The sequence below is a fragment of the Onthophagus taurus genome, chromosome 3 (genome assembly GCF_036711975.1).
Source record: "Onthophagus taurus isolate NC chromosome 3, IU_Otau_3.0, whole genome shotgun sequence".
NCBI classification, from domain to species: domain Eukaryota; kingdom Metazoa; phylum Arthropoda; class Insecta; order Coleoptera; family Scarabaeidae; genus Onthophagus; species Onthophagus taurus.
In genome coordinates this window covers 904,789-929,115 of record NC_091968.1, presented here as the reverse complement: position 1 = coordinate 929,115, position 24,327 = coordinate 904,789, and the positions used below count along the sequence as shown (strand labels likewise).

The window sequence follows — 24,327 nt, the reverse complement described above, 5'->3', positions numbered from 1 at the left end:
TTACTTCGTTAGTTGAATCAGCATCAAAAAAGTTCATTTTGTATCTTGGATCCAAATAAGTTAACATATCTTATCAGCTTTGTTATTAATTTTATTTTTATTCAAATATCGCAATAATATGGCAATATAGGGTATCACTTCAGAAATGCACCAGAAATTATAACCATAATGACCGGATAGATATGCCGAATATCCGGCTTTTCGCAAAATCACTCTACGTTCCATCACTAGCCGATACGTTCCGTCATGGTTGAAATTTTTGAAATTATACCAAAATTGTGATAAAAACCTAAACATCAAGAAAAGTAACTTTTTTGTTATAAAGCGGATATACCCAGGGCAATATTCTATATTATTCTATATTGCCCTGGGTGTCATAAATTAAAATAGGTAATACAAGTGCAATGACGAGTTAACTCGGCGTTAACCGATCAGTAAAATGTTAAGTAGTTATTAAAGATGAAAAAATGACATAAAAATGTAGAATGTAAAAGAATGGAACAAATCTTTTTGGAGGATCGGCTTGAAATCATGAAATTATAAGTTATATATTAAATATACAAAGTTATAATAAAATGAGTTGATTGTTGCATTATTAGTTATTTTTTTTTAAATTTATTAGTAGCGCCATCTACAAGACAATTAGCAAAGTTTTACGTTACACTTCCATATTGATTATAGGCAACCCAACGTACATCTGTTAGTATTATTACTTATTACTTATTACATACTACATGTAACTTCCTTTATAACCTTTATAATCCAAAAAATTTGTTAAATCGTAACTGTTCTAGAAAAACCCTTTTTTTAACCTTACTTTCCACAAACGTCAAATTGAATATGGTAGTTTCAAAAAAATTATGTATATAAAAAGAATTTTTTTATTTAATCTTAAGTTTTACGGATTTTGCATACTATACACATGTGACATTCAAAATATGCTGTCAGTTATCAATTTTACAAAATTTTACGTCAAAAATATTTTTTTACTACTTTTTAGCTTAGTCGAGTTAGGAAAATCGTAGGTGTAAAGAAATCCCTTTCTTCTTTACCGACAACTATATGAAATGGGTCCCCTTGAAATTGAGTGACACTTATGTCTGTGAATAAACGTCAGATGAATCGAGTCTAATTTTTTTGCAACATTCAAAATGTGAAGGAAACTGAATAACTAATTGCGAAATCAATCCTCAATTACAAAAAAAAATATATTTACGGTAAGTTTCAATTCATTTATACAAGTATTTTTAGATAATTGTAATATTTGAAATACATAATAATAAATTTAAATTAATTAATAAAAACTTACTTAAGCTAAGCTTAAAAGGATTTTTATATAAATATATTAATAATGGAACTGCAATTTTTATTATAATTATTTGTTTCAAGTATTTTACAGGTTTTAACCCGTTATGTCATCTTCAAAATATAACCGGTTTAAAATGAAAAGTGGGGAGTAACAAACTCTACGCGCATGCGCACAACCTCACTACCTTTTAGACCATCTATTTACAATTTCACATTCAATCAACGATTTCCGACCGGTTCGAAGCAGTTTATTTAATTTTTTTTTTGCAAATTCCGAGATTCCAAAATTTTTTTCGTCGTTTTAGGATAACACGAGCGGTTTTAGGTCTTTTGGCCAAAAACCGATTAATTTTTGGTATGTTTTCAATAACATATATTTATGTATGTAATTATAATTCTTTAGTTAATCAGTTTTTTCTGTGTTTACAGTAATTATCAACACCACCAAAAATGGCAATGGAAAATAATTATTACGATGGAAGTCGGATTTTTAGCAGGTTGGCCGAATACGTTGGAGTCGAAGTAGATCAGGTAATTAATTAACAAAGAAAAAAAATTAAAAATAATTTGAATATTTAAAAAGTTGCAAAATATTTCCCTTCAATAAGGTCATAAACTCTAAAAATAGCGTAAATAATCCTTCATGACATAACCTCAATTTTTATGTTCTTGCAATTCCTTGAATTATTTCTTCATTTTTATAAATATTTTTATATCGTTAATACTTCCTTAATATATATCGTTAATAACTTCAATATTTGTAAAAAAGTAACTGTTTATAATAAAACAGAATTTATTGGTTACATGGTATTCGAAAGTGAGGTTAGGTTAAGTAGAAGGGTTCTAAGAGCGATTTATTGTTTAAAAGGATTCAACTACCATTTGAATATATCACGTGATATCGATGAGGTGACTATTTTGAGATTAAAAAATAGCTTATTACGTCAGGAAATTGTTAATTCGATCATCATTGTTAATTGTTAGCTGGATTTTAATGTATATCTAGATTTTTCAAGGATTATTTTTATGTATACACAACTTTTAAAAAATATTAGCCCTTCTAGCAATAAATATTTCCTTTATTAATTAATAAATAAAAATTGCATTTGTTGCAAAAGATTCTTATCTACATTGATTATTTTATCAGTAAATTGGGTGATTTCTCATAATTTATCTTATCTCATCTAAAAATTTTGAGAAAAGTGCAAAAACAATGAAGTTTTATGAAAAATATAATATGTAGTCGTAAATTTGCTATAAGATCAATGTTTTTTATCTATTTTTATATCTAATTGAAACAATTTAAAGAAATTAAAATCATTTAGACTTTGGAGTCGAATGAAAATCGTTTAAAATTGTTTAAATAACAACAAAACTATCTTTTAAAAAATATCCCAATAATATTATCCCAAATTTTTTAATTTTTATGTCAAATTAATCCTTTGTTCCTGACTTCAAGCATTATTTTTAAGAAAATACTATATTTTCCAAGTTTTTTTTTAATGTTCCATTAATGAAACAATGTTCCATTGTTTAATGAACAATGTTGTTTTCGGGTTTAGCCGTGCGTCTTCAGACCCGAAACTTTCTAGTTCTAGTGTTAGTTCTTAATTGTTGTGTAGCGCTAGACCTAAAACTAGAATCATTCGGATTTAGCCGTCTTTAGAGACACACGGCTAAACCCAAATGTTTCAAATTGTAGATCTAATGTTAGTTCTAGTGACAATGCAAGTGTGAAACTAGAACTAACAGTATACCTAGAACTAGAATCATTCGGGGTTAGCCGTCTTTAGAGACGTGCGGCTAAACCCAAATGATTCTAGTTCTAGGTATAGTGTTAGTTCTAGTTTTAATTGTTGTGTAGCGCTAGACGAAGAACTAGAATCATTCGGGTTTAGCCGTCTTAAGAGACGTACGGCTAAACCCAAATGATTCTAGTTCTAGATCTAATGTTAGTTCTAGTGACAGTGCAAGTGTAAAACTAGATCTAATGTTAGTTCTAGTTTTACACTAGCACTGTTACTATGTAGAACTAACACTATACCTATTTTTATTTAGCACTATTTGGGTTTAGTCGCACGTCTCTAAAGACGGCTAAACCCAAATGATTCTAGTTCTAGGTATAGTATTAGTTCTAGTTTTACACTTGCACTGTCACTAGAACTAACATTAGATCTAGAACTAGAATCATTTGAAATATCGTAAGTCTCTTAAGATTAGCCGTCAACCCAACCCAACCCGAATGATTCTAGTTCTTCATCTAGCGCTGCACAACAATTAAAACTAGAATTAACACTAGACCTAGAAATATTCGGGTTTAGCCGTGCGTCTCTAAAGACGGCTAAAATTATTATTATTTCACCGGATCAGAAGGAATAGGTGCTGATTACATCAGTTTCTCAAAGTTCGGAATTCAGAAATAAGATCGGATTTTTGCCAGTTTCTTTTTTTCGGTAACTTCTTTTGTATTTCTGACAAAGGTTCGTTGTTACGATTTGTCTCTTCGCCAGTGTCGCTAGTACCAATTGTGAAAGTCCGTCCTTGATTTGTAATTTTCGCCATGAAGCTGTCGACCATCTAGTTATTTATGTCATTACAGAAGTCTTCATTGCCACTATCTTCGGCACTTTCAGCACCATCATCTGGAGGAGTGATGAAAACATTAGTGGCCCAAAAATCGTCCTCTTCTATTAAATGAATGAGTTATGCAGTTGTGAGGGATCTGAAATTATTAAAAATCTTTATGGACCCGTTTAGTCCATAGTTCCATTATTGGAACTGTGGGCATAAACGGGTTAAAAAGGAATTAAATACCACGCATGGTATGCACCTAAGACTTAGAAAGTTGCAGAAGTGAAAATTATTTCTTGGCTGCTTGCCATTTCAAAATTCTATGAACCTAGAAGAAAAGAAAGTCTGCTTTACCGTTTCAAAATCAGTGTTTTCTTCTACTCATCGCTAAACCCGCGAAAAATCATACTATAGGCGAGAATTTAATCAATCCCCCAATATCAGCATTTCTCAAAATGGTTATGGAAAAAGATGATAAAGATACTACAATACTGTACAATACAATACTGTTAGCAGAAAAATAGATAAAATAAGTGAAAAAATTAAAATACAACTTATTGAAAAGCTAAAAACAAGAACATTTTCTCTGCAGATGGATGAACCAACTTTGAGAGACAGTGAGTCCGTACTTTTGACTTATGTACGATATATTGATAAAGGTAATTTTGTTGAAGAAATGTTGTTGTGTAAATCATTAGAAAACATCACTACTCCAAAGATTATTGTTGGATTTAGAGGGGATTTTCCAAATGCTTGATTTTGTCCAAAGTTTGAACTATTACATAATAATGTTGATATTTATTGCTGCAGACTTACAAACATATATTTAATGAATACCATACTCAAGAAATCGGGTTCTCTTACTTGAGTGATATACTGCCTCATTGAAGCCTTACCGAAAACTTTGGCAATGATAAAATTACCCACGTTAATAATTTCTCTATCGTCCTCAGATTCATTTGAAGAATTTAAATTGTTATCAGAACTGTCTAATTTCCATTCTTCACATTGCTCATCAGACGATTCATCATCCAAAATTTTCCCCGTTGCTTTATCTCTTTCAAAAACTTTCTTCCTTGACACCTCATCCTAAACAATTCGCCTTTTCGCCTCTTCCACTTTTGGTTTTAATGTTTTACACAAATATTTTTCTTTTCTACTAGTTATTTCATATTTTGATATTTTGAGACAAATGGTGTAGCTTGAGATGTTGTACTGGTTGAAGGTGTTGAGCTTGTTGCTAGAAGATTTTTATAATTCTTGTTTGTAATTTTTATAATTGATCAGTTTTTCCAACAGGCAAAGGTCTATCTTCCTCTGTAAAAACTGCTATATGAAAAGGCGAAATACCGGTGCATTTGAATTTGATCCCAAAGCATACAGCAGATTACTGGGAGATCATAAATTGTTAGTGTTTGACCTGAATGGGATAACATCCAAGAATCTGTACCGTGATTAAAAAAAGTTTTAAATGGCCCGAATACTGGAGCTTACTACTTGGATTTACTGTAATCAAGTGCTTCAACTGACAAATGGGATTCATGGTTATCCATTATAAGGAGAACTTTCTTTTCTATGGAACAACGAGTGTGTTTTACAAAATTTTCTAATACATACTTTAATAAAATTGTCACTGGTCATCCAGCCTGATTTATGTATCAGTCCAATAGCGCCGGTCTTATCAGGAACACCTTACATCATTCTTTTTTGGTCAAATCTTTGTCTAGGAAAGACTCACACACTTGGTAGAGCTATGCCATTGGCACCTATTATTCCCACTTGGGTTATTAATTCGCCACGTTCTCTTGAGGTTACTTGCCCTATTTGACACTGACCTTTTTTTGGCGATTATTTTCTGAACCTTCTGGAAAAAACACACTCTATGACATAAAGTTTGTTTCTTAAAACTAGAACCTACCTCATCTAGATTGTAAATATCAGATGATGAAAATCCATATCTGGAAATAACTTCATCTAATTTATCAAAAAATATTTTCACATTTTCTGGATTGAAGCTAGTCCTAGCTAAACTTATAGCCCCATCAATTAAACCTTTATTTAATATATGATATGGCTTTGTGAAGAAACCGAAATTAAAATATCCAAATGCAATTAAATGCGCAAGAGAACTAATGTCTTCATATTTAGTTGAAAGCGAATTTTGTGTCATAAACGATTTGTTGCTAAAACAAAAGAAATTGGTTGGATATAACCAAGTGGGGGGACTTGGGACTGAAATTAACTAAATTGGAACCTGGCATAAAATCTCTTTGCTGTCAATATCAAACGCAAGGATCTCACTAAATCTGAAGAAGGAATATAAAAACCTATCATTAAAATTAGTTTGTTCTTTAATTTCAATTCTCAATTATGTTTTGAAAATTTCCTTGTTTTTTTCCTAAAACACAAAAAAGATTGGGAAACACTGGTCTAAATGTCAAACGGGAAAATGCAATAAAAATTCTACTTCTTTTAGAATTAGGCAAGAAATGGCATACTCTGACATAAGAGGAACAGAAGAATACACTTATTACAGCAATGATAATGCCAAACTTTCTGACCGTTATATACAGAGGGGGCTAATATTTTGAATTGGAACCGGTAACATGAGTTCCAATGTCAGAAAACGTATCGTTTCCTTGCTACAACCGTTTGAAAACATGTTTACGTAGTTACATGACGTACGGTGTTTACGTCGAATGAGGAGACCGTATGAGCTTGACACTTTGCTGTGTCATTTTTCCTTTCTTTTATTGACCTTGTTGCAGCATGCTCGGCAAGGCGAATGCTTTGTAAATTTATAGATTCAGACGAATTTGGTTACGATCTGGTTCATTAGGTCGTTATTGATATCAGTCAGCATCACCTCGGGAAATCTAAGAATATTTTCGTGGTCCTACATATCGTCGGTATACAAGAGGAAGTGACTAAGTCCACAGATAGTGGTTTTGAGTTATTAGTATTGTAATTTTTGCTTCTTATTATAAAATCAATCATTTTACGTGAGATTAGTTTATAATGATTTTTATAAATAATATAGTTTTTAGAATATGTATTTTAAATTAAAAAAGTCTATAATTAATTTAAGCAAATACTAAACCAGTAACTCATTTCAACTGCATAGGTTTGTAATGGTTTCTATGAACAATGCAGATTCTAGAATATGTATTTAAACTTAAAAAAGACTATAATTAAACAAGTAGTGGTAACTAGTTTCAACTTCATATGTTTATTTATTTATTTCCAAAATAAATGTCTTCATCACTATATTCATTGTGTGAGGGTGGTCTTTCAAGGAATTGTCACTCGGTATGTCAAAGTACCAACCATGGTATTCGATCGGAATTACCCCCTTACGGCAAAGTTGAATTAAATCGTTTTTCTTCTTGATCGATATAGGCAAGGGTTCAGTATAACATTTCTTTAACTCAGTTTCTTTTGGAATATTATTACTGGGCCTACCTTTTGCTTTGCCTTTAATGTTAAATATTTTATACTCTTCATCATAGTTGTATCGGAACATTATAAACTTTTTTTTCTCTTTTTCGTACCTTAATTGTTTGATCTTTAACCATTCTATTTTTTCTCCCCCTTCATCCCGAATTGTATTTTGTAGTACAGATGTATTGAGTGCTTTCAAGTCAATAATGTCACGGTAAGTCATTTGCTTTACAATGTAGGCACCAGAAGTTTTATTTTTGCCTCTCTTGGATCTTGCTAGTGTCATAATTGTCTTCCAATCATTAAGACAAAATATAGGAATGTATTTTTTGCACTTTCAATTGCACTATGCATCGAATCGGCCTCCATGTGCGAGTGACCTTTTTCTAAAAAGTTGTGAGTAATAATCTCTATAGGTAACTGGTTGACTACAAACAACAAAAGAGCCGCAATGTATTTATTTCGGTTTTGGCCGCCACAAAGAGTGACACTTCTTTGACAGTATCAGGCAAAGTTTTAAACCACTTCAATAAAGCTGTACCTATTTCACAACTTCCTCGTTGGCCATCAACTTCGAACCAAAGGTAACAATATCCCTTATTTGGTGGACCTGCTTCATAAATTGCTAAATTGTATGCACATAGCTTTCGACTGTAGTAAAGAGGTGATACATCGGAGCATGGAATTTGCAGGACACTCTGTAAGTCAAAACTTACTGATACAAAAGTTTTGTCATGAATTGCTCTTTGTTTATCTAAATCTTTTGCTCTATTAGCATCATCCCTTCGCTTTATGTGAGAAAGAAATTCTTCTGATTTTTCAATAGATTTAGCTTCTTTAACACACAGCAAACGTTGATCTTTCTTTGGATTGAAGAAAGATAAGTTATACTGCGTACAAAACACCCTCCTATATGTTATTGGAGAAACAAAATCCTTTTGATTGCTGATCTGTAAATCTTTGTACAATTCATACATTTTAAGAATGGATAAGGTAGAGTCAAGATACTTCCGTGTAGTTCCACGTCTACAATAGTGTGATTCCATCACAGGAAATGATTTTATATGTCTCTTCACCTCATTCAAAATGACAGGTTTAGTCTTATTTCCTGGGAAACTTTTTCCTCGTCGATCTTGAATTGAATGATTTATTCCATTTGTGTCTATGTTCATTATAGCAAAATCAACCGGTCCATGACTTATCGACAAGGTTTTTAAGTAAAAATTTTTACAAACTCTTTTCTTTTCTCCCTTTTTAACAAATGTATAAATTTTAGAGACATTTTTTGCAGGTCTACTAGAGTCCCTCGTTCGTTTTCTTCGGCATTCAGAAGTTGCAACGGTATTAATTATAAAATCCTTTTGTCTGTCATAGGATAGACTGTGATACTGAGTCTAATAACATAGAACACAATTTTATTTTGATTTAAGTAATAATTATTGTTATGATAAACTGTTTAAACTTCAAACATCACTCTCTTTTCCCTGTCTGTCACATCATATTTCTGTATCTTTTTTTTCGTTAAGCATAATGCATGGCTATCTTAATTTAAGACAAATCCTTGAGATAAAAATATTGACAAGAAAACATGACTAAGTCCACTTAGTCATTTTCTCCTGTACAGGTTTTTACAAAATGGACTTGGTCATTATGGAATTTGAAATTATAAGCATTATTATGGCATTTTTGGACTTGTTCATTTTTTCCAGAAAAATAATATTGAATTTCCGGTACATGAGTATTGAAACCTAAAAATCTAAAATTTTGGACTTGGTCACATTCTCTTGTATACCGACGATATTTTGTACTGAATCACACTCAATTTTTCGCAGCAGAACTTGTACTCATTTACTCTTAATCTTATAATTAGTTACTTTTAACACGTGACAACATATGAATCACACACTTTCTCATGGCTTTGGTAGCCAACGTGTTAATTTATGATATTATGATTCTAATATTACTTGGAACAAAAATAACATGTTATAATTTAATAAAAATGTTTTCTCATGTGCAACTTAACCCCTTTATTGAAAAATTGTTTCAATTTGAATGGGAGATCCAATTTCCATGGTCGAACAACGTTAATAGTCGTTCAATGTCACTGAAAGTAAATGCAATCGCCCAAAAATAAAGATGCTTCGTCGATTGAGGTTGTATTGATAAAACCGTCGCAACCTATAATAAATTGATTTATTCGATTCATGGCAGCAGTTATAATACGTAGCGCGTTTAAAAATAATGGATGATATTATTTGTGCTATAAATACTTTCTTGTATATGCAGTGTCATCGGCGAATATGTTACACCTATGTGCATATTTTCATATGCACTGGAATATATTTTGCATTGTGTTGCGATGTCACGCGATTATTTTATATCATTAAGTTCAAAAGGTTCACATACACAATCGCTTATTTATAGTAGAACGTTGATATTGTTTAAGTTTAATAACAAAGATATCAATAAAAACGTAAATATTTGTCCTGTTTGAGTTATCTCAAATTTTTTTTTTTCCAAAAATCTTCTTTTTATAATTAAATATTTATTTTTTAATGTTTGTCTTTTTTTGTAGGCTAATTTTGTTATAAGCCAATTTGTGGCTTTGGCTTTGGCATCACTATTTCGCACCGTACTCCATCCGTCGAAAACAAAATCAGGTACAAGACACGGTTTCGGGTTGATTTTCGGCTTGTTCATCGGTTACTTCTGCTTTGGAATGTAATGTCCGAGTCGAAAACAATGTTTTGGAAAAGCTTTCTATATTTTTTTCATTTTTTAATATGAATGGCTTTTTCAAAACAACCAATTTTCGATTCCGATTAACTTTTTCTTCCTTTTAGGCAGGCCATTCACTTAGCTGGTCTTCCTGCTCTTTGTTACATCGTTATACGTACTACAAGTCCGGATATTATGCAAAGGTATAAAATCTTTTGCGCATACAGAGTGTTTTAATAAAAATTTTTTTGCAGATTGGTTTTAGCTGTTGCTTTATTATACTTGTCTTGTATTCATTTACATCGACAAATATACGATTACGCATCATATACGCTTGATATATCAGGTAAATAACGCTTAATTTAAACAATATAAAGAATATAGCCAAATTTATTATTTATTAGGTCCCCTTATGATAATAACACAAAAAGTAACAAGTTTAGCGTTTTGTTTGCACGATGGGCTAACAAAAAACGATTCGGATTTATCTAAAACGCAACAATTTTACGCAATTAAAAAGATTCCATCGGCTTTAGAGTATTTTAGTTACGCCCTGCAATTCCCGTCTTTAATGGCGGGACCGGCTTTGTACTACAAGGATTACATTGATTTTATAGATGGAAATAACTTTTTATCAGCCCAAAGTTCGGTAAATAAATTACCCATGTGAAGTTACCCATAAATTCTATCCATAAAAAAAACTTTTTTGTTTGTGTATCGATTTTAATGATTAATAGCTCATTAGAAAGATCTCGTAGAGTAGGGCCTAACATAGTTTTGGCGGTACAGATTTTGGGCGGGAACACCTTAAATTCCGCGAAAAACAGTAAAATATATAAGAAAATTCTCTAACTTTAGAGTCCCAAAAATTGAAAACTAATTAACATACTATCAGGTATGATTACCAAATCAGAATGCATATACTGGTGAATTTTGGTCGTCGCTAAATCATATGGGTAATTAGAAAAGTGCAACAAAACACGAACCTGTTTCCAGACGTACGTGGCGCCAGGCGGTTCTTTGAAAAGCAAAATCATATCCATAAGAATAACTTTTTTGTTAATGGTCCGATTTAAATGTGTGATACCTTTTTGGAAAGGGCTCGTTCTGTAGATCATATCATAGTAATGGCGGCGCGAAATTCTAACAATAACGGTAATTAAACGAGTAAAAACGTTATAAACAATCTTACCCATAAATATAACTATTTTGTTAATTGTCCGATTTTAATGTGTAATACTTTTTTGGAAAGGGTTCTTCCTATAGATCATGTCATAGTAATGGCAGCGCGAAATTCTAATAATAAGGGTAATTAAATGATTAAAAACGTTATAAATAATTATATTCTTAGTCCTTTAAACATTGTTAGTAATTGTCCGACTTTTATAATAAGTAAAAACACAGTATATTAATAAAATACTATAATTCATTATTATTAACGACAAGTCAACTGTATATTATATAATTTTTCTGTAAAGATAATAATTATCTAAAACTCACTACAACTATTATTTACAAAATGAGATCAATTAAACAAAATTGTATAAGTAGTCAACTATTAAAATCTAATTTAATTGTAGTTACATTTAGTTGCTACATTAAATTGTATATAAAAATTCATGGCACATTTTTATTGTACCGTATAGGGCCGTTATCCTAAATCGAATAGAAAGACCATTTTTCAAAAAATCGATAAAGTATGTAAAAGTAGAAGGATTGGTAACATTTTCAGATCCTAAAATTGTTTAATTTTTGCAATAATTAATATTAAAATTCAAAATCCCCTCTATAACAGGTTTGGTGTCGTTTACTAGGTTTTGACTTAAGATCAAGAAGATTTTTTTTTTGAAAAAGTAAGGCCCAGTTTGAAAAATAAAAAATTAATAGAAGTCTTCAATTTTGCTAAACTATCGAATAAGCCAATAAAAAAAAGAATGTGTAACGGCCCCATCACAGTTTAAGGTCGGTGTCTACAAAATTCACACAGTTCGTCCAAACTACTTTTGCAGGTATCATGCGCCATCTACGAGCATTACTTGCATTTGAATTCATTATGAACCTCTTCAGCGAAATAGAGACATTTTTCTTTAATGAGTTGGAGTTTTTTTTAATAAAGTTTCAATAATGATGTTTCTATGTGAATCTACATTGAATGATTTAACTGGTTTATTTGATAATATACGGTCAATCAAATGACAGACAAGAACTCCACAATTAATTAATTTTCGAAATATGTTTTAAATGTTCCCGGCTGTTGTTAAAGGTCGTATTTTCATACTGTGAATTGTATATTAATGGATCCATATATGTTATTGTATGAGTGATTAAGTCTGCAACATTGACGTCCAATGCCTTTGAACATAATATTGCAAAATATTATTCTATTACAAAATTATTTAAGTACATATCAGAGATATTTTTATGCTGTAAAAGCGTTTGAAAACTGCTGTAGTATAACTTTCCTTTATTGAACACGGCTACTACATAGTTTTTCGGCAATTTAAGTGGCATTATAACGTTGTTGTTGGTAATAAAGGAATGATTATGTTTAATTTTTGGATTCATCACTTTCTTAACAACTTTTCTGTTGTTCCGTAAGCGTTTCGCTCAACTCTCTTCTGGCACTTTGCGTTTATTACACATCTCGTATTAACAAAACGCGTAATATTTATTAGTTATATTTATTAGTTATTAGTTAGTTACAGACAATTAACAAAAAAGTTATATTTATGGATATGATTGTTTATAACCTTTTTAATTGTTTAAATACCGTTATTGTTAGAATTTCGCGCCGCCATTACTATGATATGATCTACAGGACGAGCCCTTTCTAGAAAGGTATCACACATTAAAATCGGACAATTACCAAAAAAGTTATATTTATGGGTATGATTGTTTATAACGTTCGTACTCTTTTAATTACCGTTATTGTTAGAATTTCGCGCCGCCATTACTATGATATGATCTACAGCAGCGTTTCTCAACCTTTTTAGACCTGCGGACCTGTAGAATTTGTCCAAAAATTGTGCCAATTATTTTGAACAAAAAATTTCAATAGGTATTAATGAACTACTATTGTAATATTTTTATTTACAACAGTACGTGAATATAAAAATAAGTATTTATTATAATTTATAAATAAATAAATCTTTAACAAAAAACAGAAAATTAAAAACAAAATCACATAATCATTGCATATAAACAAAATAAAAATCAATCCTAAGTTTAGCAAAAAATTAAATATCTAATTTTTGTTTATTTGGCATTAATGTGACGATTGCTGCTGCTCCTCTTCAATTAACTTTTCAATTGTGGGCTCTAAATTAGTCAGGCTAAGTCGGAGTGGTGAAACAACCGAAAGCCGATTTCTAAACTTATTTTTTATAACAGTCATAGCTGAAAATCTCGTTTCACATAAATACGTTGTTGCGAAAGGGAGTAACATTTTCATCGGTTTTTCGTATAGAGATGGATATTCATTTCTCGTATTGACCCAAAATTTATCTAAAGACATGCTTGAAAAATTTCTTTTCAACATTATGTCTGAGCTAATCTCCAGGACGACTCATATTCTCTGTGACTTAAATTTAATTGACTATTGTCATATGTTATGAAAGGGTTTGTTATCCACAAATTTTTTTCATATTTGGTGTTTTTAGATGGAAAATATCTTTCGAAACTACTATTTAAAGATTGTAAGTGGTGTGCAATAATACTGTTTAATTTTGCTAGGTTTAAATCATGCTGTGAATTAACAAAATCATAATAATTATTGAATATATCAATATTATTACTATTTATTTTATTCAACCAAAAGTTTATTTTTTTCTTAACCGCAGCTATTTTATTAAACAAATGAAACGCATTCTATATCATTCTATATCTGATAAATGTACTTTTAAAGGATTCTCTTTGTCAATTAAAAATATTTCGACTTCCGTTCTTAACTCAAAAAGCCTAGTTAAAATCTTACCTCGCGAAAGCCACCTCACTTCTGTGTGCAGCAATAATTGTTCATATTCTGCACCAATCTCTTGACAAAATATTGCAAATAACCTACTATTCAAATCGCCTTTTTTTATAAAATTTATAATTTTTATAGATTCCGCTAAAACCTCATTTAATTCGGTTGATAGACTTTTCGCTGCTAAATGCTGTCTGTGGATTATGTAGTGGGTAATTAGGAAATCAGAATTAGCTACTTCCTGAATTCTTTTTTTTCTTGTTTTTCCATTCTAAAGAGTGTTTAATAATATAAGCATTGAGTGCGTTAAAAACTTCAGAACTTGTTGTGTATGAAACCAATTCGATACAACACAGTAAATCTTCTTTTATTTCTTTAAAGACAAAATCAATGTATCTAATGTAACAAATTAATATGGTCTTTTTAGCAATGTCGCACGACTCATCAATTTGAATTGCAAAAAAAATTGATTCCTTTATCTTACGAATTAATTGAGACTCCACATTCTCTAATATTTTTTCAATTCTTTTTCTTATGGTATCATTAGATAAGGGAATTGTTTTAATTTTGTCAGCAGCGGAGGGTCCAAACATTTCTGAACAAACGTCTATTAAAACCGGTTTTATTAAATTTTCTCCAGTGGTAAATGATTTTTTGGTTTTAGCAATCCGATGAGCAACTAGGTATGAGCATTTCAGTAGTGACTTATTTTGAACAAAGTTTTGCTTAAATGCCTTTGTTTGTAATCCTAATTCTTGTTTCTTACGTTCAAAATATTCACAAGGTTTATTTTCCAACGTGGAATGTTTAGATTTCAAATGTCGTAACATTTTTGATGGTTTCATAGCATCATTTACAAAGACTTCTTGGCAAATGATACATATCGGACGTACATCTTCGTCCGTAGATTTGAGCCAAAGAATAAAACCATATTTTAAATATTCCTGATTGTAGTCTATGATAAAAGGTTTTCTCTTCTTTTCTGGTGGACAACCAAGTTCTGTTTCGGTGACTTTTTCTTGAGACGTTGAACTGGTATTTAAAAAATTTAATAGCGTTCCTCGTTTACGGTTCATGTTATTAACCCCTTAACCTCAAAGTACGAGCAGAAGAGTCAAAGGAATAAGTACTAAAAAATATGTTTTTGCTAGCGCCTTTATAAGTTATAAAAATTATTAATAAACTTACTTGTATTCAAATAAATGCCATCACACCCTGATTACACGACTCCGATACTTAAACAAATTACAACCATAAGCACATCTTTTACCATACATGTTCGAACATTCCCGAACAATCCCGAACATCGGATTATAGTTTTGTGCGTTGATCCGATCGTTGATAGTTGACTATATACTAGGCTCTACTCTACGAGATCTTTCTAATGAGCTATTAATCATTAAAATCGATACACAAACAAAAAAGTTTTTTTTATGGATGGAATTTATGGGTAACTTCACACTGGTAAATAAATTAAGTTTCCTTTTAGTTATTTATTTATTAATTTTTGTTATAGTCCAATCAAATGGCGACTCAAAACGGTAACAGAATGGTTTTTGAGCCATCAGCAAAACGAGCTGTGGCTAAAAAAGTGGTAATGGCAATGATTTCTGTCGTAATTTTTGTAAAGTTTATCCCATCTTATTCGATACAAGGTGTAAAAGATGACGATTTTGTGCAAAAATCGAGTTTGTTATACAAACTTTTTTACCTTCATATGGCAACTTTTTTGGTTCGTTGCAAGTATTATTTTGCTTGGCTTTTTGCCGATGCGATCTGTAATAATTCCGGAATCGGATTTAATGGATTTGACAATAAGGGAAATCCAAATTGGAATAAGTTTAGTAATATTAGTATTATTGGATTTGAGGTAATAAAAATTTTAAAAAACAATTGTTGGTGTAGATGATAAAATTTGTTTATGTTCAGTTTTCAACTAGTTTAAGATCGAGTATCGAATCTTGGAATATCGGGACCAATATTTGGTTAAGAAGAGTCGTTTATGATCGAGTCGATAAAAAGTACGCCACGGTTTTAACGTATGGTTTATCGGCCCTGTGGCATGGTTTTTATCCTGGTTATTATGTAACTTTTGCAAATGGTGCACTTTTTACTTTTGCCGCAAGAAATGTAATTATTTTAATATCAAAAATTTTCTCAAATTACTATTTTTTTTTTTTTTCATAATAGATGAGAAGAACAATTCGTGGTTATTTCACGAAAACGAGCGAATTAAAATTGTTTTACGATATTGTAACCTTTGCCACAACAAAATTTGTAATGGCTTATATCACTTTTACGTTCGTTTTGTTGGAGTTTTGGGCCGGACTAAGACTTTACGTGTAAGTTTTTAATTGTTTCTTTCTCTTTTTTTATCTTAATTGTTTTTAATCACTTTTCAGACATATGTACATGTGCCTTCATATCTTAGCGTTGTTGGCCCTATTTGTAGTGCCTCGTGTGATTCCAAGAGCCCAAGTTTCGTTCGCATCAACCGCAACAGGAACAGGAACGGTGACCGAAAGTTTTACGAACGTTTTGAAAACTGCCAGTAGACCGATTTCAAATAATCATCACGATTAATTTGAATCGAATTCAATTGAAATTTTGTAATACACGACTTTTTTTTCGATGAATTTTGATTTATTTAGTCAATTAAGAATTTTTATAAATTGTATTGTTTAAACGCACATCGAATGCTTCTTCCATATTGGGCTTCTTTTTTTAAACCGCTGGTGCTTCCAAAATAGGACAAAAATACGTTATAATTAGGTCTTATTTAATCCTAACCATAAACAAAAATTGTTTTTATTGCGAATTGGTTTTAATTTAATAATTTCTAGCGCGTGGCTGTGTAAAAAATCAATATCAAAAAAGAAGGGTTTGAAATTGTTATAAAATAACTTGGAAATAATACGTACAGTTAAGTAGAAATCTTTGTATGAAAAAAAAATAAATAAACAATAAATTTTAGGATAAAATCTAAGAAACAAATCTAAGAGCAAATATTATTTGTAATTGTCTTCCTATTTATATATAAAAAAGCCGAAAATTTAATAATACGTACATACATATATTTTATTCCCAAATTTTACATGTTATGTCAAAATAAATTGAATGCGCACAATTTTATTCCGTTTTTTAATTTTCTACCATTTTTTATTAACTTTTTAGGTAGCCTCCAACAACTATTGTTCTCTCTACACCTTCGATTGAGTGGAAATGATTACGAGAACCGGAAACTGGAGTGGCGCCCCTCCACCAAGCATTTTAGGCGGAATGCGGGGGAAAAATTAAAAATTCATTTTAGTTTAAAAAAATTAAAAAATGCATTTTAATTAAAAAAAATATATAATCAAAGCAATATAAATAAACTTAAAAAAGACTGGAATAATCATAATCCATACTTCAGCAAAAATTTAAGAATTATACTAGTAAAAAATCAAATTTAAGGGAATAGTCTCTGGTCAGAAGATTAATTTGCAAGAAAAAGTCTGAAATTGCAATAGTTATAAACTAGACTTCAGCAAAAAAGGAATTACATTGTTCAAAGTCCACATGAAGTCTGAAATTACTGTTTAGAGAAAATAAAAAATTGATTATAAACCAAACATGATTTTTCATGGCAATACTTATGTATTCAATAAAAGAATGCGAAGAATATGAACAAGAAACCAATGGACTTGTCTTGTTATTGCACAGAACAGGAAATCACCAATATGGAAACTTTGCCAATGCAGGATAATCACAAAAGCAAAGTAACAGCTGCAGAAATGAGGTACCGGGTGGTACAAGATCCGCATAGATAATAAGAGGCTCCCAAAAAATGATGATAGACACCCAGAAAGAAGTTGCTGTCAGTAACAAGAACAAAACATACATAACGTTGGCAGAAGACTAGATACTGCTTCTAAAAAACTAAATACTGCTTTCTGAAGACTAGATACTGCTGACAGGTCTAAGTACTGCAAAAGAAAGATAAGATATTGTTGGAGAAAACATACATAACGTTGGCAGAAGACTAGATACTGCTTCTAGAAGACTAAATATTGCTTTCTGAAGACTACATACTTCCGACAGGTCTAAATACAGCGTCTGGAACACTAAATACTGCCTTCTAAAGACTAAAATTGCTTTGTGGAGACTAAATACTGCTTCTAGAAGACTAAATACTGCTTTCTGATGACTAGATACTGCTGATAAGTCTAAGTACTGCAAAAGAAAGATAAAATATTGTTGGAGAAAACATACATAACGTTGGCAGAAGACTAGATACTGCTTCTAGAAGACTAAATATTGCTTTCTGAAGACTAGATACTTCCAACAGGTCTAAATACAGCGTCTGGAACACTAAATACTGCCTTCTAAAGACTAAAATTGCTTTGTGGAGACTAAATACTGCTTCTAGAAGACTAAATACTGCTTTCTGATGACTAGATACTGCTGATAAGTCTAAGTACTGCAAAAGAAAGATAAAATATTGTTGGAGAAAACATACATAACGTTGGCAGAAGACTAGATACTGCTTCTAGAAGACTAAATATTGCTTTCTGAAGACTAGATACTTCCGATAGGTCTAAATACAGCGTCTGGAACACTAAATACTGCCTTCTAAAGACTAAAATTGCTTTGTGGAGACTAAATACTGCTTCTAGAAGACTAAATACTGCTTTCTGATGACTAGATACTGCTGATAAGTCTAAGTACTGCAAAAGAAAGATAAAATATTGTTGGAGAAAACATACATAACGTTCGTAGAAGACTAGATACTGCTTCTAGAAGACTAAATATTGCTTTCTGAAGACTAGATACTTCCGACAGGTCTAAATACAGCGTCTGGAACACTAAAACTGCCTTCTAAAGACTAAAATTGCTTTGTGGAGACTAAATACTGTTTCTAGAAGACTAAATACTGCTTTCTGATGACTAGATACTGCTGATAAGTCTAAGTACTGCAAAAGAAAGATAAAATATTGTTGGAGAAAACATACATAACGGTGGCAGAAGACTAGATACTGCTTCTAGAAGACTAAATATTGCTTTCTGAAGACTAGATACTTCCGACAGGTCTAAATACAGCGTCTGGAACACTAAATACTGCCTTCTAAAGACTAAAATTGCTTTGTGGAGACTAAATACTGTTTCTAGAAGACTAAATACTGTTTTCTGATGACTAGATACTGCCGACAGGTCTAAATACAGCGTCTACAACACTAAATACTGCTTTCTAAAGCCTAAATTGCTTTATGGAGACTAAATACTGCTTTCTGAAGACTAGCTACTGCTGACAGGTCTAAATACTGCAAAAGAAAGCTAAGATATTGTTGGAGAAAACATTAATAAGGCGCCGGCGCCCCCTTTTAAGAGGCGCCTGGGTGCAGTGCACCCCTTGCACCCCCGGTAGCGCCGCTTCTGCTTGGATAATTAATAACATTAAATTGTTGATGAAGCTCAGAGATACTTTGCTTGATAAATTGCTTAAAAGGAGTTGCATAATTTTACTAATTTTAGTGTTCAAAGGGAAACTTACCTTGAATATACAGCGTGTCCCGTATCTTCCGCATCAGAGCATTATATGGTTGTAGAATACATTATTCTGAAGCGATCTTTCTAATAAAATTTTTTCGAAATGTTTATAATAACCGCACGGGAACTGTTTAACGACGACCAATAACGGACGACTTTGATTCATCGAAAAAGTTTATTTCTCTTTCCATGACGAATCTATTGGTGAGTACACGTGGGAAACGAGTTATCATCGGCGTAGCGAACCGGCCGAGGGTGGCACCGATTACCTGAGTCTGATTTGCGATCTGCTGATTGGACGAAAAACAGTTCGTTTAAACAGTTCCCGTGCGGTTATTATAAACATTTCGAAAAAATTTTATTAGAAAGATTGCTTCAGAATAATGTATCCTACAACCGTATAATGCTCTGATGCGGAAGATACGGGACACGCTGTATGCTGAATACCAGAAGTAGTCGAGAATTGTGGAGTAGTTTCAGGAAAATGGGTCTTCTGCCAGCAATATCTAGTCTCTTTCAGCAATTGAGGCGTTTAAGTTTATATTTTCTAATAATTTTCCAAAATATTGCGAAGCCACTATTAAGCTATCACGTGTACGACAATAAACTTATATTTATTACATTTATAAGTGCCATTAAAGCAATCGAGTTCACTTTTTTGTGAATTCAGTATGCCAAATAAGTAACATTTGACAACGAATGTTGGTATTGCGCCAGATCCATGATTTCACCCAACTGTTTTTTTTTTTGAAATTTTGTTTACATCCATGTTTACAAACACCAAGCACTGAAAGAAAATAAATTTTACTTTCCATAGCACGGACACATTTCATTAGTGGACACGGTCCTGAGAGAACTGTCTGAGAGAAAGCTCTCGGAAGTTTTATAGAAGCTCTTGGAGAGCTAAAACAGTCTCAAGTGGACCCAGAGTTGAGAGTAGATATCGAGAGTTACTCTCACAAGATTCTCTCAAGTGGACACCTAGCTTAAGTTGGCAGTTGTTGATAATACCAACCGTATTACTGCTGATGCTGATGGAACCCACAAAAATCAGCTATGGCAAAAAATCTTAAAGTCACCACATCTGTTTTCAATCTATTTTTTGTTAACAAATGTTAACAGCATTCTTTTAATATACATTCATATATAACCTATACATTATAGCCTATATATTCATCATCAAGAAGTTATGTGATGAATTTTAGCTATTTAAAAAAAATGTTATGTGTTATTGTAAAATTATCATGGTACTTCCAAGTATTTAACTCTTCCCTGTAAACTTTTAAGATCAATTTGATATACTTTTTAGCATTTAATTAATTATCCCTGATAAATTGTTTTCACCTTTTCCCCACTTACTCCGCATTAATCCACACTGACCTTCATAACAATAATGGCAAAAAAAACAAATCAAAATCGATTAAAGTTTTGATTCAACACCCGAAAATTCACAATCTGAAAATTAACTTATTTACGTCATATCGAATCGATAATATAAATTTAGTGTCTTAAACGATCGAACCGTCATCATCAATCGAACCGCGTAACTATTCCAACTTTAATTCAGTTCCCTTTTTAACGGCATTAAGATCGTTTAGCGCCTCTCAGTCTCGAATCGAATCGAATCGAATCGAATTTTAGTGTCAATATTTGTGCGTTTACTGAACGAAAATTAACGGAAATTAGCGCCCGTTTCCTTTATTCGGGATTTAAGCGGCGACAAAAGTGCGGAAACTCGGAAATGTTGTCGAGTGTTCGACCAGTATCAACCGAACTTTTCGGTTATTTTTTCAATTTTGGAATTATTTTCGTATAAATCAATATAAAAAAATAAAAAGAATCAAAAATGGTTTTAATTTTGGATATTTTGAGAAGCTACTCGTTCAAAACAGATTCGAAAATCAATTTTAAATGCGAATTCCGACGACTTTTTCCCGTATTGTGCTGTAAGTAAACCTTAAACAATTTTTTTTTCTTTATTCTTAGGCCCACTTTTACCACCTCTTGATAAATTTAACTGATAGATAATTACCATGGTTACAGCGGTTTTAAACGCTCTCATTGGCTAAGAGCGCCAATTTATCTATCGGTTAAATTTATCAAGAGGTGGTAAAAGTGGGCCTTAATTTGATTATTAATTAATTTCTAGGTTACTTAATACCCGTTTCATTTGGAATGATGCTCGGGTGGCCTTCTTTAGCTTATCCTTACCTTCTAAACAGTAACCCAACATCCCCGATTCCTATTACTTTAGATCAAACGTCGTTAATCGCCGGATTTTTAATGGAAGGGAACTCAATAGGTACATTATTCTCAACCATCACCTTTTTAAGGCCAAAAGCCTCAATTTTCATTTGCTTTTGTCTCCAATTTTTCGGATGGTGCGTTATGTTCGGTGCTAACGATATATTTGGGTTGTTAATTGCACGATCAAGCGTAGGTTTCGCGAACGGTTTTGGATTAGGTCAAATTCGCCGCTACGTTTTTGATCATTTCGACGAGGAAACGGGGAAAAATTTACTACAATGGTTAAATATTGGGGTGAATATCGGAGTTTTAGGTGTTTATAGTTTTGGTGGGTGGGTTTCCTTTCGAGTTATGGCTCTGGGTGGATTAATTGTCCCCTTTTTGGGTTGTTTGTGTTTTGGGTTAAGCGCAAGCAGCGAAATTCGACACCCACCCAAACCACAAATAAATAACAACAAGGGAAGCATCCCAATTAGCGTAATTAGTAAGAATTTCGATTCCGAAATTAATTCGAATCAAAATCAAAGTGTAACTCCCGAACAAGTCAACGTTTTTAAATGCCTTAAAAATCAAAAAAGTCGTAATTCTTTGATTTTACTCCTCTTAATTATTTTCACTCAACAATACACGGGAGGACCCGCAAATATAGTTTATTCCCAAATTATCTTTAGATCAACCGGAAACCCTCATCCGAAAATTTGCTCGGTTATTTATGCCGTAGCCTTTTTAATTTCCACGTTAATCTCGACGAAACTCGTCAAATTAGTTCCAAGAAAACCAAATTTACTAGTTTCTTGTTTAACCACGGCCGTAACATTAAGTTTAATAGCACTTTATTTCCATTTAAAATTCGAATTACTCGAAATTAACGAACACTTCGTTTGGGCTCCTTTATTTATCCTAATCCTTTTCAATTTCTTCCACACCCTAGGATTAGGAACTCTTCCCTTCACGATAATAGACGAGAAAACGCCGAAAAACGGAAAAATGGTCGCCAGAAAATTTCAAGTTATCCATTTCTCGATGTCTGCGGTTATTTCCACGAAAATTTTTCAAGTTCTTTTCGATCGATTTGATATGGCGATTGCTTATGGATTTTTCGTCGGCGTAGCTTTGTTTGGAGTCGTTATGACGCTAATATTTATGAATAATTACGAGCCGAGTGAAGAGTTACAAAGGATAGAGGAGTACGAAAGAAAATGCGAAGAAAATGAAAAGAAATCTGGTGGAGGAGGAGAAAATGAGAAAATTGAAGGGATAATTGTTGAAAAGACGGAACATATAACAAGATTGTGATGTAAAAATTGTTAATTATTAAGTTATGAAATGTGTAAATACGGTTTGATTACGATGTAATTCTTTTTTAATTGGCGAGAAAATATATTATTTTCTAATAAACATTTTGTATTATTTATTTCGTTCTGAGCAAATTCCAATAAGAAATTTTATAAATATCGTTCCATTGCTACTTAACTTGCGTGTATTCATCATAAAGTATCGGTGATTCCCAGAAAAGTTTTAAAGTTATTGAAAAAGATCTCTAAGTACTTCCAAACAGTTTTACTAAATGATTTATGAAATGTTTTATATTATAATGTATCTGGGATAATAATGTAAGTCAACACACAACAATAAGTTTAACAAAATAATATTTTGTGATTTTGTTTATTGATCTTCTTTAATCATTACTGGGTATCTCGACATGGCATCCACCTGCTTCATATTAGAACCAGGTCGGTGTATAATCTTCTAGACTCAGCGCCCATCGAGAAATTCTTGGACTCAATTCCTTCTTGCTCATAGTTAGTTTCAAAGCTGCACAATCAGTTACGATCTTGAATGGATTCCTTTGCAAATAAACTCTAAACTTTTCCAGAGCCTTGATAACGCGCTATTATTTGTAGCTTCAGTAGTTTTGTTCCGCCACAGATGTTCTACGACTGTAGTATACAGGATGTAATTTTTGATCTTCTGAACTTCTTTGCATAAGTATGGCAGCAATTCCATACTTACTCGCCTCAGTGTGAACTTGTTCTAAAATATCCCGATAAATATCCAGAGGAATGGTTGTAATTGTTTAAGATTGGTAGATTCAGGAAAATTAATTGCAGCTTTCAACTTATTCGGTGTAAGCCTCAATCCTTTATTTTCTATTTCGTGACCAAGGTATTCAATCTTCTTTTGTAGGAACTGGCATATTCTGAGGATGTAGTCAACACTTGCTTTAGCTTTTTTATTCCAACACCATCTTCAAAAAGTATTACTAAGGGCCGGTTTATCAATGTCGAGCTAAATCTGTTAGATACGCAACTCATGGATAAACTTGCCTAAGAAATAACTTCAGCGAAGCGTTTATCCAGCAACTTTCTACTCGACAGGCAGCAACCTACAAGATACAAAATAGATGGTACCCCTGAGTGTTAACATTAGAAATGGAAATGAAACGTGATTCGTCAAATTTCAATAATTGACTTGAGTTTGTGAAGTTGATATAAACAACTGATCGTGTTTTGGAGGTTATCATTCCCGTGTGCTTTCGGTATTGTGCGTTG

The 24,327-nt window shown here is 32.0% G+C and overlaps 2 protein-coding genes across 3 annotated transcripts; both read left to right on the top strand.

The window, feature by feature from the left end:
- The first annotated feature begins 1,115 nt into the window (after positions 1 to 1,115).
- On the top strand, positions 1,116 to 17,134 carry LOC111421625 (lysophospholipid acyltransferase 6). Of its 2 annotated transcripts, XM_071194802.1 has the most exons (11): positions 1,116 to 1,217; positions 1,390 to 1,663; positions 1,738 to 1,839; positions 9,896 to 10,041; positions 10,164 to 10,241; positions 10,293 to 10,384; positions 10,443 to 10,687; positions 15,519 to 15,872; positions 15,932 to 16,132; positions 16,193 to 16,344; positions 16,405 to 17,134. In XM_071194802.1, exons 3-11 carry the CDS (start codon positions 1,759 to 1,761, stop codon positions 16,583 to 16,585), a joined length of 1,530 nt encoding a protein of 509 aa, XP_071050903.1. In that variant the 5' UTR covers positions 1,116 to 1,217; positions 1,390 to 1,663; positions 1,738 to 1,758; the 3' UTR covers positions 16,586 to 17,134. The 2 variants fall into 2 exon arrangements, with proteins under 2 accessions (XP_071050903.1, XP_071050904.1); XM_071194803.1 differs by lacking the exon at positions 1,116 to 1,217 and having other exon boundaries at positions 1,445 to 1,663; positions 10,168 to 10,241.
- A 4,128-nt stretch (positions 17,135 to 21,262) lies between these two features.
- LOC111422732 (uncharacterized) lies at positions 21,263 to 23,173 on the top strand. The gene is made up of 2 exons (XM_023055947.2): positions 21,263 to 21,474; positions 21,678 to 23,173. Exons 1-2 carry the CDS (start codon positions 21,375 to 21,377, stop codon positions 23,069 to 23,071), a joined length of 1,494 nt encoding a protein of 497 aa, XP_022911715.1. The 5' UTR covers positions 21,263 to 21,374; the 3' UTR covers positions 23,072 to 23,173.
- The last annotated feature ends 1,154 nt before the right edge of the window (positions 23,174 to 24,327 follow it).